We start from the raw sequence: 17,536 nt of genomic DNA on the forward strand, positions 1-17,536 counted from the left end.
GTGCTTGGGGTGTGCTATAGACCACCGGGATCTGATATAGATATGGATCCAGAGCCCTCTTTAATGTTTTGAATGAAGTAAATACTAATGGAAACTGCGTGATCATGGGAGACTTTAACTTCCCAGATATAGACTGGAGGACGAGTGCTAGTAATAATAATAGGGCTCAGATTTTCCTAGATGCGATAGCTGATGGATTCCTTCATCAAGTAGTTTCTGAACCGACTAGAGGGGATGCCATTTTGGATTTGGTTTTGGTGAGTAGTGAGGACCTCATAGAAGAAATGGTTGTAGGGGACAATCTTGGTTCAAGTGATCATGAGCTATTTCAGTTCAAACTGAACAGAAGGACAAACAAAAATAAATCTGCAACTAGGGTTTTTGATTTCAAAAGGGCTGACTTTGAAAAATTAAGGAAATTAGTTAGGGAAGTGGATTGGACTGAAGAACTTATGGATCTAAAGGTAGAGGAGTCCTGGGATTACTTTAAATCAAAGCTGCAGAAGCTATTGGAAGCCTGCATCCCAAGAAAGGGGAAAAAATTCATAGGCAGGAGTTGTAGACCAAGCTGGATGAGCAAGCATCTCAGAGAGTTTATTAAGAAAAAGCAGAAGGAGGGATCAGCAAGGGAGGGATCAGCAAGGAAAGCTACCTTATTGAGGTCAGAACATGTAGGGATAAAGTGAGACAGGCTAAAAGTGAAGTAGAGTTGGACCTTGCAAAGGGAATTAAAACCAATAGTAAAAGGTTCTATAGCCATATAAATAAGAAGAAAACAAAGAAAGAAGAAGTGGGACCGCTAAACACTGAGGATGGAGTGGAGGTCAAGGATAATCTAGGCATGGCCCAATATCTAAACAAATACTTTGCCTCTAGCCTTTAATAAGGCTAAAGAGGATCTTAGGGATAATGGTAGCATGAGAAATGGGAATGAGGATATGGAGGTAGATATTACCATATCTGAGGTAGAAGCGAAACTTGAACAGCTTAATGGGACTAAATTGGGGGGCCCAGATAATCTTCATCCAAGAATATTAAAGGAATTGACACATGAAATTGCAAGCCCATTAGCAAGAATTTTTAATGAATCTGTAAACTCAGGGGTTGTACTGTATGATTGGAGAATTGCTAACATAGTTCCTATCTTTAAGAAAGGGGAAAAACGTGATCTGGGTAACTACAGGCCTGTTAGTTTGACATCTGTAGTATGCAAGGTCTTGGAAAAAATAGTTAAGGACATTGAAGTCAGTGGTAAATGGGACAAAACACAACATGGTTTTACAAAAGGTAGATCGTGCCAAACCAACCTGATCTCCTTCTTTGCGAAAGTAACAGGTTTTTGAGAGAAAGGAAACGCAGTGGATCTAATTTACCTAGATTTCAGTAAGGCGTTTGATACCGTGCCATATGGGGAATTATTAGTTAAATTGGAAAAGGTGGGGATCAATATGAACATTGAAAGGTGGATAAGGAAATGGTTAACAGGGAGACTACAGCAGGTCCTACTGAAAGGTGAACTGTCAGGCTGGAGGGAGGTTACCAGTGGAGTTCCTCAGGGATCGGTTTTGGGACCAATCTTATTTAATCTTTTTATTACTGACCTCAGCACAAAAAGTGGGAGTGTGCTAATAAAGTTTGCGGATGATACAAAGCTGGGAGGTATTGCCAATTTAGAGAGAGACCGGGATATCATACAGGAAGATCTGGATAACCTTGTAAACTGGAGTAATAGTAATAGGATGAAATTTAATAGTGAGAAGTGTAAGGTTATGCATTTAGGGATTAATAACAAGAATTTTAGTTATAAGCTGGGGACGCATCAATTAGAAGTAATGGAGGAGGAGAAGGACCTTGGAGTATTGGTTGATCATAGGATGACTATGAGCCGCCAATGTGATATGGCTGTGAAAAAAGCTAATGCGGTCTTGGGATGCATTAGGCCAGGTATTTCCAGTTGAGATAAGGAGGTTTTAGTACCGTTATACAAGGCACTGGTGATACCTCACCTGGAATACTGTGTGTAGTTCTGGTCTCCTATGTTTAAGAAGGCTGAATTCAAACTGGAACAGGTACAGAGAAGGGCTATTAGGATGATCTGAGGAATGGAAAACTTGTCTTATGAAAGGAGACTCAAGGAGTTTGGCTTGTTTAGCCTAACTAAAAGAAGGTTGAGGGGAGATATGATTGCTCTCTATAAATATATCAGAGGGATAATACCGGAGAGGGAGAGGAATTATTTAAGCTGAGTACCATTGTGGACACAAGAACAAATGGATATAAACTGGTCATCGGGAAGTTCAGACTTGAAATTAGACAAAGGTTTCTAACCATCAGAGGGGTGAAGTTTTGGAATAGCCTTCCAAGGGAAGCAGTGGGGGCAAAAGGTCTATCTGGCTTAAAGATTAAACTTGATAAATTTATGGAGGAGATGGTATGATGGGGCAATATGATTTTGGCAATTAATTGATCTGTAAATATTCATGGTAAATAGGCCCAGTGGCCTGTGATGGGATGTTAGACGGGGTGGGATCTGAGTTACTACAGAGAATTCTTTCCTGGGTATCTGGCTGGTGAATTTTGCCCATATGCTCAGAGTTCAGCTAATCGCCATATTTGGGGTCGGGAAGGAACTTTCCCCCAGGGCAGATTGGAAGAGGCCCTGGAGGTTTTTCGCCTTCCTCTGTAGCATGGGGCATGGGTCACTTGCTGGAGGATTCTCTGCTCCTTGAAGTCTTTAAACCATGATTCGAGGACTTCAATAGCTCAGATATAGGTGAGAGGTTTATCGCAGGAGTGGGTGGGGGAGATTCTGTGGCCTGCATTGTGCAGGAGGTCATACTAGATGATCATAATGGTCCCTTCTGACCTTAATATCTATGAATCTGTGATAAGACTCTCCTCCCATGCTGCTTGTTCCTGGGTGCCGGTGCCATGCTGCCGTTACATCTCCCTTGTTAACTTGTTTTTCCTGTTTACTTCACTTGCAAATGTAACTCCCGTTGTATTTGGCTTTGCAGTGGTTAACTTACATTAGAGACAGAGATAGTTGAATAGCAGAAGACCTCTTTGCCCGTTCTGCCTTGTTAGACTTTACAACATAATATGAGGAATATCTATAAGTCTTCTTACAGTGTTAATACATGTCTCGCTGGTTTTCATTTGATATCTCACATGATGTGCTTTATAGCGGGGGTTCTCAGACTTTTGTACTGGTGACTCCTTTCACACAGCAAGCCTCTGAGTGCGACCCCCCCCTTATACATAAAAAACACTTCAAAATATATTTAACACCATTATAAATGCTGGAGGCAAAGCGGGGTTTGGGGTGGAGGCTGACAGCTCGTGACCCCCCATGTAATAACCTCCCAACCCCCTGAGGAGTCCTGACCCCCAGTTTGAGAACCCCTGCTTTATAGTGAAATACTGTGACAGCAATATATTAAGTGTAGTGCATTTCTCAGGCCTAATAAGAGTTGCTGACACAGAGTAGTGAGCCACCAATGGGTCTCTGTTTCACAATCCCATAAATTAAAAACACAGAATAATACAAAAGGACTGCCTATAGATATAACCAACCCTCCTACAAGTTTAAGGAGACGGAACATACAGCAATAAATCAATGACCAAAATGTCTTTAAGAAATAGGTATTAAATTAGCTATCTATTTATTTTAATCATAGAATCAGAGAACTGGCAGGGACATCAAGAGGTCACCTAGTCCAGTCCCCTGCACTAATTGCAGGACTAAGTATTATCTAGACCATCCCTGACAGATGCTCATTCAAAATCTCCAGTGATGGAGATTCCACAAACTTCTTAGGCAATTTATTCCAGTGCTTAATTACCCTGACAGGAAGGTTTTTCTAATGTCTAACCTTAACTGCCCTTGCTGCAATTTAAGCTCATTGTTTCTTGTCCTCTCCTCAGTGGTTAAGGAGAACAATTTTTCTCCCTTCTCCTTGTAACAACCTTTTATGTACTTGAAAACTGTTATCGTGTCCCCCCTCAGCCTTCTCTTCTCCAGACTAAACCCAGTTTTTTCAATTTTCCCTCATAGGTCATGTTTTCTAGACTTTTAGTCATTTTTGTTGCTCTTCTCTGGACTTTCTCCAATTTGTCCACATCTTTCCTGAAATGTGGCAGCCAGAACTGGGCACAATACTCCAGTTGAGGCGTAATCAGTGTGGAGTGCAGTGAAAGAAATACTTCTCGTGTCTGTCTTACAACACTCCTGCTAATACATCCCAAAATTATGTTTGCTTTTTTTACAACAGAGTTATAGTGTTGATTCATATTTAGCTTGTGATTCTCTGACCCCCAGATGCCTTTCTGAAGTACTCCTTCCTAGGCAGTCATTTCTCATTTTGTATGTGTGCAACTAATTGTTCCTTCCCAAGTGGAGTACTTTGCATTTGTCCATATTGAATTTCATCCTATTTACTTCAGACCATTTCTCCAGTTTGTCCAGATCATTTTGAATTAAAATCCTATCCTCCAAAGCTCTTGCAACCCCTCCCAGCTTGGTATCATCCGCAAACTTTATAAAAGTACTTTCTATGCCATTATCTCAATCACTGATGAAGATATTGAACAGAACCGTATCCAAAAGTGATTCCTGTGGGACCCCACTCAATACGTCCTTCCCGCTTGACTTTGAACCACTGATAACTACTTTCTGGGAATGGTTTTCCAGCCAGTTATGCACCCACCTTTTAGTAGCTCCATCTAGGTGTATTTTCCTAGGTCATGTGAGACTGTATCAAAGCCTTGCTAAAGTCAAGATATATCATGTCTACTACTTTCTTTCCTATTCACAAGGCTTGTGAATGATAGTGCCAACTTAAAATCCATATTTCCTCTCTGTGCCTTGATCTGTTGGTAAAAAAGTGTGAATCAATCATAGGCATTGTATTTTAGTCTCTAGTTGTAGTAGTTTGTACTATGGTTCCATCAGAACCCCATATAGTAGGTAAGCAGAATAAGGCAAGGAAGAGTATTTAGATGGGGACATGTGGAAAATGTATGGTTTGGGTAATTTAATACATTACACTCTTCTCTAAAAAAGAACAGGAGTACTTGTTGCACCTTAGACTAAGAAATTTATTAGAGCATAAGCTTTTGTGGGCTACAGCCTATTTCATTGGATGCATAGAATGGAACATATAGTAAGAAGATATATCTATACATACAGAGAAGGTGGAAGTTGCCATACAAACTGTAAGAGGCTAATTAATTAAGATGAGCTATTATCAGCAGGAGAAAAAAACTTCTGTAGTGATAATCAAGATGGCCCATTTAGACAGTTGACAAGAAGGTGTGAGGATACTTAACAATGGGGAAATAGATTCAATCTGTGTAATGACCCAGCCACTCCCAGTCTTTATATGCCATCATGTGCCAGCAATGCCCCTCTGCCATGTACATTGGCCAAACCGGATAGTCTCTACGTAAAAGAATAAATGGACACAAATCTGACATCAGGAATCATAACATTCAAAAACCGGTAAGAGAACACTTCAACCTCTCTGGCCACTCAGTAAAAGACTTAAGGGTGGCAATTTTGCAACAGAAAAGCTTCAAAAACAGACTCCAGTGAGAAACTGCTGAGCTTGAATTAATATGCAAACTAGATACTATTAACTTGGGTTTGAATAGAGACTGGGAGTGGCTGGGTCATTACACATATTGAATCTATTTCCCTATGTTAAGTGTCCTCATACCTTCTTGTCAGCTGTCTAAATGGGCCATCTTGATTATCACTACAAAAGTTTTTTTTCTCTTGCTGATAATAGCTCATCTTAACTAATTAGCCTCTCATACTTTGTATGGCAACTTCCACCTTGTGTGTGAGTGTGTGTGTGTGTGTTTATTATCTTCTTAGTATATGTTCCATTTTATGCATCCGATGAAGTGGGCTGTAGCCCACGAAAGCTTATGCTCTAATAAATTTTAGTCTCGAAGGTGCCACAAGTACTCCTGTTCTTTTTGCGGATATAGACTAACATGGCTGCTACTCTGAAACCTACACTCTTCTCTGTGAGTCAGTATAGAACCAGTGGTTGTGGGAGACAGGAAATGCTGTTCATATGAGATTGACATTGGATGTTTCACATATTTTAAGCTATGGAGGAAGCTTTTACTCATTATCTTGCCTAATTTGCAACTGAGCCAAATGTTGCTCAACTAAACCTCCCATGCCAGAGTTTCAAATGCAAGTGCTATTTTTCATTTTTCTTAAATTATTCCACAGTGCTACTGTGTGCTCTTGAACAGCTCTGATGTGCTACTCCAAAAATAGTTGTGTTTCAGTTGTGGATTAAGTGATTCTTGAATGTTTTTTATAGCACTTTGGGATCATTTGAAATGAGAAGCCCTATATCTATATACATTTAAAATTACTATTGCTATTGAAATCTATTTCTTGCAGTGGTTGTCATTTTTGGTAGTAAACGTTGCTATTTCTTGAAAGCATCAACACTTAAACTACATCTGTATGACATAAGCAGTTTGCAGTTCTCTAGAATTCTAGATGATGTGTGAGAAAATGTATCAAGTAATGTTGCAGTCTGCACAAAAAGACGCATTTTCTGTAATTAGTCCTGAAGTGACACAGTAATTGCCACACGTGAATGAACTCTTAAAGTAAAATCAGTATGTATACTAGAACTTTTCTGTAACACCTACCCCTGGAAAGTTGAGGGGACAGTAAAATATTTATACTGGAGTCTTAAAGTAAGGAAGGATATAGCTGATATTAACGATCTTGCAAGACTCATCTTTTTTTTCCCAGACACTTGAAAATGGGAGGGAATTGTTTGAGGAGGGGGAGTTTGCAGTATGTTATCTTAAAATGCTGTACTTGGAACGTATTTTTAAGTTATGTCAAGTAGGCACAAAGCATATGCATGGTACCTTTTTTGAGTTTTGATTGATCTAAATATGTACTGTAGGCACAGACAGTTCAGATAAACTCTGCTTTAGTCAAGTAAAAAAAATGTTCAGTCCATTTTTGTTAATTTGTTAATCTTGATCAGTGGTAGTCTTGATCTGATCTGACATTTTGACAAGTTTTCTCTTTTGTGTGGTGAAATCTTATAGGTTACTAAAATTTTATCTTCAGTAATCCCCAAAAGGAGTAACACAAGTAAGATGATTATTAGAGCATAACTATATAAAAGATAAATTAGATGCAGTAACTATTTCATAAAACTGAATAATAAATGCCATTTTATTTTTATACTGTTCTTGATCACACTTCACTTCAAAGTGCTTCTGCAGAGAACTAAAAAAAAATTCTTTAATCTTGTCATGTGCGTAGGTACTTGGTTTTGGATAAATAAGCACTTACTTTGGAATAACTCTGGTATGTTAGAACTTCTCATAGGGCTGAATTTACTATAAACAAATAAAGGTATGGTATTTTTGTGAACTGTAGTCTGTTTTAATAAAGAGAGAACATCTGATAAACTAATCAAAACACACCCTGTTATTGAATGTTCAAAGCTGCCCTAAATCCAGCTCTAAATCTGAGCTTTGTTCAGGACAGGGTGGTGGAGCAGAGGAGCTGATCTCAGATTGGACGGAAGGTGGGAGGAGGAAGAACAGGGGTTGAGGCAATGACTGCAGAGATAGTAAGGACAGACTGAGTGAGCTGCTCCTTCCCTAAGTTGCTTGCCATCCTGTAGAGTATGTAGGCACAGCATTTTGGAGTGAGATTGCCAGTTTGGGTCCACAGGCTTGGGCTTGCGGGGCTCAGGCTAGTGTGTTCACAGTAGCTGTGTAGAAGGTGCTGGAAGTTCCGGTTTGGGCTAGAGTTCAGGTTCTGAAGCGTACGGAGAGGTGGGCTTCAGATCTTGTTCTGAAAAATATCCCATTACCAGGATTCTTCCTTCCCCTGTTTATCATTGGATACGTTATGTTGGTAGTCAAATTTTAAAAGGAAAAATCTATATTGTATGTTTATCATGCCGGAAGTATGTGATGTTCTGATGTACTTAGGCACAGCCTATTTCAATAGGTCTTATAATGAGAGGGAAGGCTCAAGTCATCAGAGGTAAAGAATCTAGATTCTCCAGTGCTGTAAATATCTTCAGTCGTAATTGTATCTAAACAATACCATATAACCAAAGATAACGTAAAAACAATAAGCCTCTCATTTTAGTCCAAATCCTGTTTAACACAAATGGAAAACACCAGCAATGATGGTTAGTTTAATGGATGGCTGATGCTTATAATTGCAGTTAGTCATGGTAGCAAACCCCTGCACTCAGCCATGTTTGCAGGATCAGATCATAACTTCTGAAGTGTGTTTGTGTGTGAAGGGGATATACATTAAACCAGATCTGTGTACTCTGTGTTTTGTTACTGTGACTACTCTCTATGCAGTGTATGTTCTGCATGTGTAGGGCTTATAGAATCAGGTTCTGACATACCAGATGTCTCAATCTTTTGGCCGAGTGTAGAGGTAATTGCTCTCCTAAAACATGTAACAAAGTTCCCTCCTTGCCCCTTTTATATGTGTTGGTAAAGTGCATTATCTGGAGTTGATGAAATGTACTATTACCATGACTATTATACACAATGTCTGACTTTAATCCAAATGCTAATTATAAATTAAGTTTGTCAGTTTTAGATTGTCAAAGTCAGATTCAGGACTCACATAATTTGTCAGAACACTCTGTTTGTTAGCAAAGCGCTTTGCCAATGCACCCAGATATGTGAGCCCCCCTCTGAGACTCAAGCTAACTTATTTATACAAATAAGCCAAAGCCAATTTAACATAAGAGACAAAAGGAAGCAGAAACTGACAAATATACATACATATCTTATTTGCATACTAACGTTTACCAATCTCCTAGCTCAGTAGGAGCTCTAAGTTAATTAGTTTGAGGACCCATTTTCTCACACTCCTTAAAGTTTCTCTTCCTGACAACTATATTTCAACAAACCCTTCAAGTAGCATTTCTTTAATGAATTATAATTTCAGTATAATTCATTCTACTTTCACAAGATCTGATACCTTTTAATGAAAGTGACAGGCATTATACATGATTGCAGTGCCATTAACTAGCCTTTAAGGGATAAAAAGGAGAAGGCTTTCAGGTGCTATCTACTGGCCATACTACAATATACTGTTTCAAATTTGAGGCCATTCTGAGTATATAGGTGCTACTGGTGAAAATAAGACTTCCTCTTCCATTCACTTATTATAATAATTCTCTTTGCAACTATGAAAGCTCATCTACCTGTTCTTTGCAAGTATGAATATATTTAGCTTGTAGGTAGAAATAGTGGGATCATACCTGTATTTCACTCAAAATATTGCATCTATGCCATCCTCAATTTTTTATTAAAATGTTATTGTCAGTGTACAATACGTGCCATTTTGTCTGACGCTAAAATAAACTCGAAACAAAAGATGTATGCATATAACAAGAATATAATAAAACAGAAGAAAGAAGCTTAGCAAGCACATTACATAGATCTCTCTAAGTGTGGAAATTAAATCACCAACAGCATTTTTCAAACATGGACAAAATAGCCTTGGCTGTGATGGACCACATATAGATAACACGCTAAAGTGTCTATCATTGTGATATCTGCAATGGTTATATTATCTGTGTTCTGGTACATCTGTGTGCCTGACTGAAACTGCAGTCCTTAAGGCTTTCTCTAGTATAAAATAACTGAGTGATGCAGTGAACAAACTATGGAGTAGCAACCCTATTAAAAGATCAGATATGTGAACAATTGAACCTCATGCGGGGGGGGAAAACTCAGACTATTATTAATAGCAGAGGAGACTGTTAACTGCTGACAGTGGGAGGAAGGGGCGGGCACAATTTAAAGGTTCTGGTGTTATGCAGAGAGGTTCAGGGCAGTTACTCGAGACAAAAGAGTTTTGATTTCTAGAGCTACTTCTAATGTCTCATGACACTATGTAATAGCAGATAGAGACTGTTCTAAAAGTGAGCTACACACAAAGAGGCTCTGGATTGCACTGGTGTTTTATATCAATTTGAACAACAGATATTTGCAAAACAATCCTTTTGATATAATTTTTAAAGCTCTTGTGATAGTATAAGCACCCAATAATTATGTCAGGAATCAGTTCTAATTTAACCTTATAAAATTATTTTCCCTCTCCATTTGAATCTGCTCTCTCTTCTGTGTTTACAAGGAGACATTGGCATCACAAGTACCAGAAATCTCATGCTAACTCTACTGTTGGCTATGATGTCTCTTCTGACATCTGACTCTTCTGGTATCTGTAGTATCACAGAATGATAAATATGGGGTATTATTAGCAAACCTGTAAAAACAGATTTCATGGCAAGAGGATAGTGGTTTGAAAGAATTTTTGGAAAGTAAATTAAAACAGAGTTCTGTGCTCAATCTCCTGTGCCCAGCCCAGTTAGCAGACGGTCAAGTCACGTTTCTTGGCTTGCCTACCATTCCCTTTTCTCTTTACAGTTCATTTTTAATTAGAGATGGACCCAAAACTAGGACACAGAATCCAAACCACTCAGAAACATGAGGAAGATCAGATCTAAGTTCAGATTTCACCTTCATAGCTTGTTTATTTTCATGATGGGCCAGTTCAGAATTCTGAATTCCAGCACTCTTATGAAGTGGCTTGGGTTTGGATCTGAAGTCGAGGAACTTGAATTTGAATGGAAGCTTCACAACTCACCCACTTTTGCTATTAACATTACAAAGTTTAATAGTGTGACTTTCCAGTTCTTAATTATGATTTAGTATAATATGTTCTGACATTAAGGCCCCAATCAAGCAAACTCTTAAGCTTATGCTCAGTTATAAGCATGTGAGTAGACCCATTGAAATTAATGGAACTGGTCAAGTGCTTGGACTTAAGCACGTGTAAGTACTTTGCTGGATTTGGGCCTTTAGAAAAAATGAAATAAAATATCATTGTCGCAGTTTCAGGGGAACTACGCTTGTGTTGCCCTGGGCTCTCCACCCACCCCGCCCCCAGTGCCCCTGGTCTGTGCTGCCTTCCCCCTCCGCCCATTGCCTCCCTCTCCCCATTGCCCCGAGCTCCCTTTGCAGCCTCACAGGCATCTCAGCTGGTTCCACCACTGAGCCTGCTACCAGCCTGATCTTGCTTCCCGGCTCCGGGTGCCACCTAGCAGGACTCAGCAGAAGTGCACGGTGTCGGTGACTTTCCCAGGCAGGTCGCTCTCAGCTGCGCTCAGCCTGACTCCCACCCTGGCAGAAATCTGGGGGGACATGCGGCCCCGTATTCTCTTCCAACCCCCCCGCCCCACGTCACCTGTGATTAATAGAGCAAGAGCTGGAGAGTGATCAGACTATAGACACTCCCGAAAACCCACTTACCAACTTTTCTGTCCCTCCTCTCTGCTCCTGTCCTCATCCACTCCCCAAAATATGTCTTGACACTTACAAATCACACTTCTGCTTCAAATTTTAATTTAACCTGGAGTATGGGCCTTACAATGGCTGCTGCTTTGAAAATTATGCAAAGGAAGCATCAAACTATTTCAGAAACTAATCAGGGGAAAGCACTAACTTTAACTAAATACCTTTTTGTATAATCAGCAAGCATGCCTCATGAATTACAGGTCAGTGACTTCATAAAATCTAGTTGTATCAGTGTAATTGAGATTCTTTTGTGCTTAGGAAAGCAGATTATTTACCCTATTTAAAAGGTTTGTGTGTTTGTGTGTTTGGCTACAAAGATACTTTGAGCATATTAATATATAGCAATGTTTGCCAGAGCTAGGGAAGCCTACTTCAGAAATCTCAACAAACCAGGTACATAGTAAGCAACTTCTGCACTATCAGGGCTGATCCTTGCCATAATTTCACCATACCTGTTATCAGCATTTTTTGTCATCAGTAAGACTTGAGTGCCTATAGTTCTCCAGGTTCAGTTTTATAATGAGAAGAGTGCAGCCTTAGAGTTTTTGGTCATACGTTATTTACTCATGTATCTTAATTCTTCGTTTTAACAATCTGTTGCTTATTCTAGAACACTCCCTCCTCACGAAACAGAAGCCTGTCTTTGCTTCCTTCTGGGATGAGTAATTCTGCATCTCCTAGTAGTCAAAAACATCAGGGTCAAAGTGGAACGACTGTTGTCACCGTCACACATCACAAATCGCCTGCAGCAGCCCGGAGAGCCAAGAGTCAATATACTGGTCAGCTCCATGAAGTCAAAGAGGTAGGAGTTATGTGATGTGTCCTTGTTGGTGTGTGAGCTCCAAATATCCTCTTTTTCTTATGACTTTAAATACATATGCTCTCTTGGAAGAATTTTTGATGGTTTAAATAGAATTAACTTCATTTTTATCCTGTAGCATAGTAAAAATGGATATGCATCCCAACTTAATGCATATTTGTATAGTTTTAAATTAAATCTCTACAAATAGAGTATCTTTTACCCTTTTGTTGTTAAAGATAGGATTTTGATCAACTAATTGCATAACTACTAGGAATTTTAGCCAATTAAACAATACTCCAATTATACGGTTAAGAACTGAGTAGACTTTCACTGATTTGTAGTGAGTAGGAGACCCATTGAGGATTACTGAATTTTTCAAATTTGCAAGTAAGCTAACACCCAATAAAAAGGGTACTAAATTGACTGTTTGTTTATTTTAACAAGTTATTTAATTTGATAACATAATAGATCAATAAATGCATTATCTATTTTGTAACATTAATAAAGTCAGTGATACAAGACCTCCATACATATGTAGTGTTTACAAACTGGTAACATTTAGTCTGTTGCTAAATGTTAGAAACTCCTATTTTTGTTTGTGAGAATATAGGGCTTTTGAGTTGAAGTGAGATTTGGAAAGGTTTTACTATATTTCACAAAGTAATTTTATTTTAAAGAGATGGTGTCATGAGGAACAAAGGTAAACTTGATTTTCATGCTGCCATGTGCATCCCTTCTATTCACTTGAGCAAAATATAGCTATTACCCCACAGGTATTCTGCTTTTTCCTTGATATAAACCATGTCAGGTTATAATTTAGCAAGGATTACATGAGCATTTTCACTCTCTCTGGTCAGGTGAAAACTGAAATAGTTTCTCAGAAACTTCTGATGTAGCTGAACCAAAGACCAGAATCCTATCTTAAAAAAAAAACCAAAAAAACCCAAAAAACAAAAAAAACCTGTGACGAATAGTTTTCAATAATCTGTAAAATGTACAGAAAGATACATTTTTCCTGTCTGTAGTCAACATGCTTAAGATTTTCCAAAATAGTTGTGTATATTTCATTATAAAACATTACTAATTATGAGTGCTTATGAAAGAAGTCCAACTGCTTGAAAAGTCTCCATGTTGTAATTTAATTGGAAGGGAGCCCATTCTAATACCTGATCATGCAAAGTTTTACAGACTATTGCCCCCCGAATAGTCCCATTGACTTCAAGTCCATTTTAAGTAATTGATGTTAAGTCTTGGCAGAATTGGGGCCGTAGGCTGCAAAAATCACCTGTCAAGGTTACCTAGTTTACAATTTGGAGGGGAAAGGGGTTTCCTTTTGTTTCTGGAGTATCATTTGTTTTGTTATGAAGAGTCAAAGAAACCATCTCACATTAAGAAAAAGAGTTGAACAAACCCCTTTTTACCATTTTCACTTCCTGTTTTCCAGGATTACGTTATTGTTGCACACTCCCATAGAATATACGTGTATGTTTCCTCTTCTGATTTATATATGCAACATTTGTTGTTCTTCATTTAATTTTTATTTAGGAGCCCGGTATGTATAGAAAAGGATCAATTGTAATCTTGGAACTCACATGCTTTCTACCATATCTTAATCTTCTGGTGTTAGATATAGTGTTATGATAGTATCCAGTACTAAATCAAATCTTTTTTGCCTCTTGAAGGAAATGACCATACCACACCTTTAAATGGGAGGGAACTTGGCTGGCTGGCTGAATGAATGGAACTGTGCTTTATGGCTGTGTGGGGGGAGGAGGGGAGAGGTCAAACTGCTGCAAAAGGGGACAAGGGGCCAGCATGGCAACGCTAGCTCATCCCCTGGGAACTGGATGGGCGGAAGGGTTTAAAATGGGCTGCCCCATGCGGTGAAGCCCCCTTTTACATAGATCAGGCTGAGGCAGCACCCACCCTCCCTCCTCTTTAGATGGTAAAATACCAGGTTTGGTCAAGACCTTCTGTGGGCATTGCGCTAGCCTCCCTTTTTTTGCAGGGTGGGCAGGGGAGCTGGGAAGGAATTTTTCCCTCACCACCAGATTGATCTAGGTGGAGTTGGGGGGTTTTTGCCTTACCCACAGCGGGCTGGGGGTGGGCTTTATTGATGTGAGGCATGAAGGGAGTTAGGCTATGATGCCACAACTCATTCAGTAAGTGTGGGGTGGCTGTCCAGTGCAGGAACTGCCCAGGGAAGGTACAGCGACCAGATAAATGGCTTGATAAAGGACTTAAAGGAGGTGTTTGTTAAAAGAACGGAACAGGGGATGGGAGAGCTGGGGTTCCTATTGATGGTGCAGCAGGGAGCCAACCCTCCTTTCTTATAGCCCACTGTAGCCCTCTTATGTGGGGGGCGGGTGGCTGGTAAGGTCCCAGCAATGGGTTGGCTGGGGGACCTGGATGGAAAAAGAAGGGGGGCTGGCGGAACCCCCACCAGTAGTTATTGAATGAAGATGGGGTTACCTGCTCTGTGTACACTTATCTGCTGGGTGGTCCCAGACATCTAATAATAAAGTTGCGGCTTGATTAAAACCGTATGACTGTCCCCTTATAGTTGGACAGTCTGATTTTTCTCCTGAATGGAAGTTTAGAAGTCTAATCTTTCAAAAGTTTGTGATTTTTTTTATAAATAAGATGTAGAGTTGCCAGGTGTTCGTTTTCCACTGAAACGCCTGGTCGAAAAGGGACCCTGGCAGCTCTGGTCAGCACTGCTGACCAGGCCGTTAAAAGTTCGGTCGATGGTGCTGCAGGGCTAAGGCAGGCTAGTCCCTATCTGTCCTGGCACCGCGCTGCGTCCCGGAAGCAGCCAGCAGGTCTGGCTCCTAGCCGGGGGCGCCATTGTGTTCTGCGCGCTGCCCCTGCTCTGAGGGCTCCGCACTCCCAACTGGCTGGGAACTGTGGTCAGTGGGAGCTGTGGGGGCAGTGCCTGCAGGTGAGAGCAGCGCACCTTGAACCCCTCCCTCATCCCTGGCCCCACCCCAGAGCTTGCACTCCCAGCCCAGAGCCCGTACCCCCTCCTGCACCTCAACCTCCTGCCTCAACCTGCAGCCCCCTCCCACATTTCAAATCCCTCAGCCCCACCCCCAGCCTGGAGCCCCTTCTGCACCCCAAACTCTTCATCTCCAGCCCCACCCCAGATCCCACACCCCCAGTTAGAGCCGTCACCCCCTCCCACACTCCAACCTTCTGCCCCAGCCCAGTGAAACTTGAGTGAGGGTGGGGGAGAGTGAGCCACTGAGGGAGGGACCTCGGAGAAGGGGTGGGGCTAGGGTGTTTGGTTTTGTGCGATTAGAAAGTTGGCAACCCTAATAAGTTGCATAGAAAGATTTGAAATATGTCTTTCCATATCAGTTACTTTTTCAAATATTTTTAAGTAAAATAAAGATTTGAAACTGAGACAGGACCTGTATTTCATTTATGGGATGCCAAAAGATTCAAATAAAGGTATTCTCTTTTGAATCTATTCCTTCAACATGAAAGTGTTTGTTTATTTTAACAGTAGGGAAATCTAGTTTGGTGCAATCTTGTGGTAGCAATGCTTGAATTGCAATTTTTTTAACTGGTATTTCACGTACAGTAGATCTTAAGTGTACAACAGTCTTCTGACGGTATTCATTATTGTGGGGAGTTGATGATCAGGTATAATGTTGTTGGTCAATTACATTCTCTCTCAGCGTATTCAGAATAGTGTTTCTGCTGATCTGGATAAAAGGTCATTGGAGTGACTAGTGTTGAATAAAGAAAACAAACATGAAAATTGTTGTAATTACTTGACAGAATTCTTAAACAGCTAACTTCTGAGCTGTAGAACTTGGGGGACCTCAACGGTAATGTACTTATTACTGTTTGATATTTGTAGAGCGGTAATGCTCAGAGGTCCTAATCAAGACTTGGGCCCCTTTGTGTTAGGGGCTGTACAAAGAGGAAGACGTGCCCTGAAAGTTTTATAGTGTAACAGACAGAAAAGTGGGGGAGAGTGAGAGAAGAATAATCATAGGACTGGACTGGATGGGACCTTCAGAGGTCATCTAGTCCAGTCCCCTACACTCATGGCAGGACTAAGTGTTGATACAGTAGAAACTCAGAACACCTTGGGAATGGAGGTGGTTCGTAACACTGAAATGTTCATAACTCTGAACAGAACATTATGGTTCTTTCAAAAGTTTACAGCTGAACATTGACTTAATACAGCATTGGAACTTTACTATGCAGAATAAAAATGCTGCTTTTAACCATTTTATTTAAATGAAACAAGCACAGAAACAGTTTCCTTACTTTCTCAAATCTTATTTTAAAAAACTTTCCCTTTATTTTTTTAGTAGTTTTGTTTAACACAGTACTGTACTGTATTTGCCTTTTCTTTTCTTTTTTTTCTCTCTTGCTGACTGATTGCATACTTCCGGATCCACATGAGGTGTGTGGTTGACTGGTCAGTTCATAACTCTGAGGTTCCACAAATTTCCCTAAGTGATCTCTAAAAAGAAAAGGAGGACTTGTGGCACCTTAGAGACTAACCAATTTATTTGAGCATAAGCTTTCGTGAGCTACAGCATCCGATGAAGTGAGCTGTAGCTCACGAAAGCTTATGCTCAAATAAATTGGTTAGTCTCTAAGGTGCCACAAGTCCTCCTTTTCTTTTTGCGAATACAGACTAACATGGCTGCTACTCTGAAACCTGTCATTAAGTGATCTCTGTGTGATTTGATAGTTTGGAATAATTTGAATGTATTTTCTTTTACAAGTAAACAAAGGAGTAAGTTTAACGTCACGCGCTGTTGTAATGCGCTCTGGATGGAACTACCACTATAGACTTCTCTGGAAATGAAGCTATGGCAGAATACAGTGGCCAATTGCAGTGCGATGCCTCCTTGGAGAGTGCTCCTGGATTATTGGTGTACTGGCTAGCGATGAGTTTCAGGATGGAATTCAAGATCTTGCTTTTAACCTCTAAAAGGCCAAGTGATTTGGCACTTGACCTGAGAGACTATGCCCCTCCCCATGCCATAGTGCCACTGTTGCAGTTGGAGGATGCACTCTAAGGGGATCTAATCTAAAGGGAATTCCTGTGAGAGCGTTCTCTGGGAATGTTGGTTGGCTCGAGAATGCATTCCCACCCCTTTTGGTCTGTGTCACATGCTAAGGCCCAGATTTCCCCCTTAATATTAGGAGCTTTTGGAAATTTTATCACAAAGTCCCATTTTTCAAAAATCACTTAAGAACTTAAGAGCCAAAGTTCTGTTGGCTTTCAAAGTCCCACAGTCATTTCTGAAAATGGGACTTAGGTGCTTTTAAAAATGTTACTGTTGGCGGTGCAAAGGAAGG

The 17,536-nt window shown here is 40.3% G+C and overlaps 1 protein-coding gene across 1 annotated transcript in view; it reads left to right on the top strand.

The window, feature by feature from the left end:
- The window catches only part of OSBPL10 (oxysterol binding protein like 10), a 182,560-nt gene that overhangs the window by 62,994 nt on the left and 102,030 nt on the right, over window positions 1-17,536 (top strand). The window contains exon 4 of the mRNA XM_084620260.1: window positions 12,014-12,205. Within this exon, the coding sequence (XP_084476386.1) occupies window positions 12,014-12,205 (192 nt within the window). The remainder of the gene's footprint in view (window positions 1-12,013; window positions 12,206-17,536) is intronic.

This window comes from Lepidochelys olivacea (genome assembly GCF_965140295.1).
Source record: "Lepidochelys olivacea isolate rLepOli2 genome assembly, chromosome: 2".
Lineage (NCBI taxonomy): Eukaryota > Metazoa > Chordata > Testudines > Cheloniidae > Lepidochelys > Lepidochelys olivacea.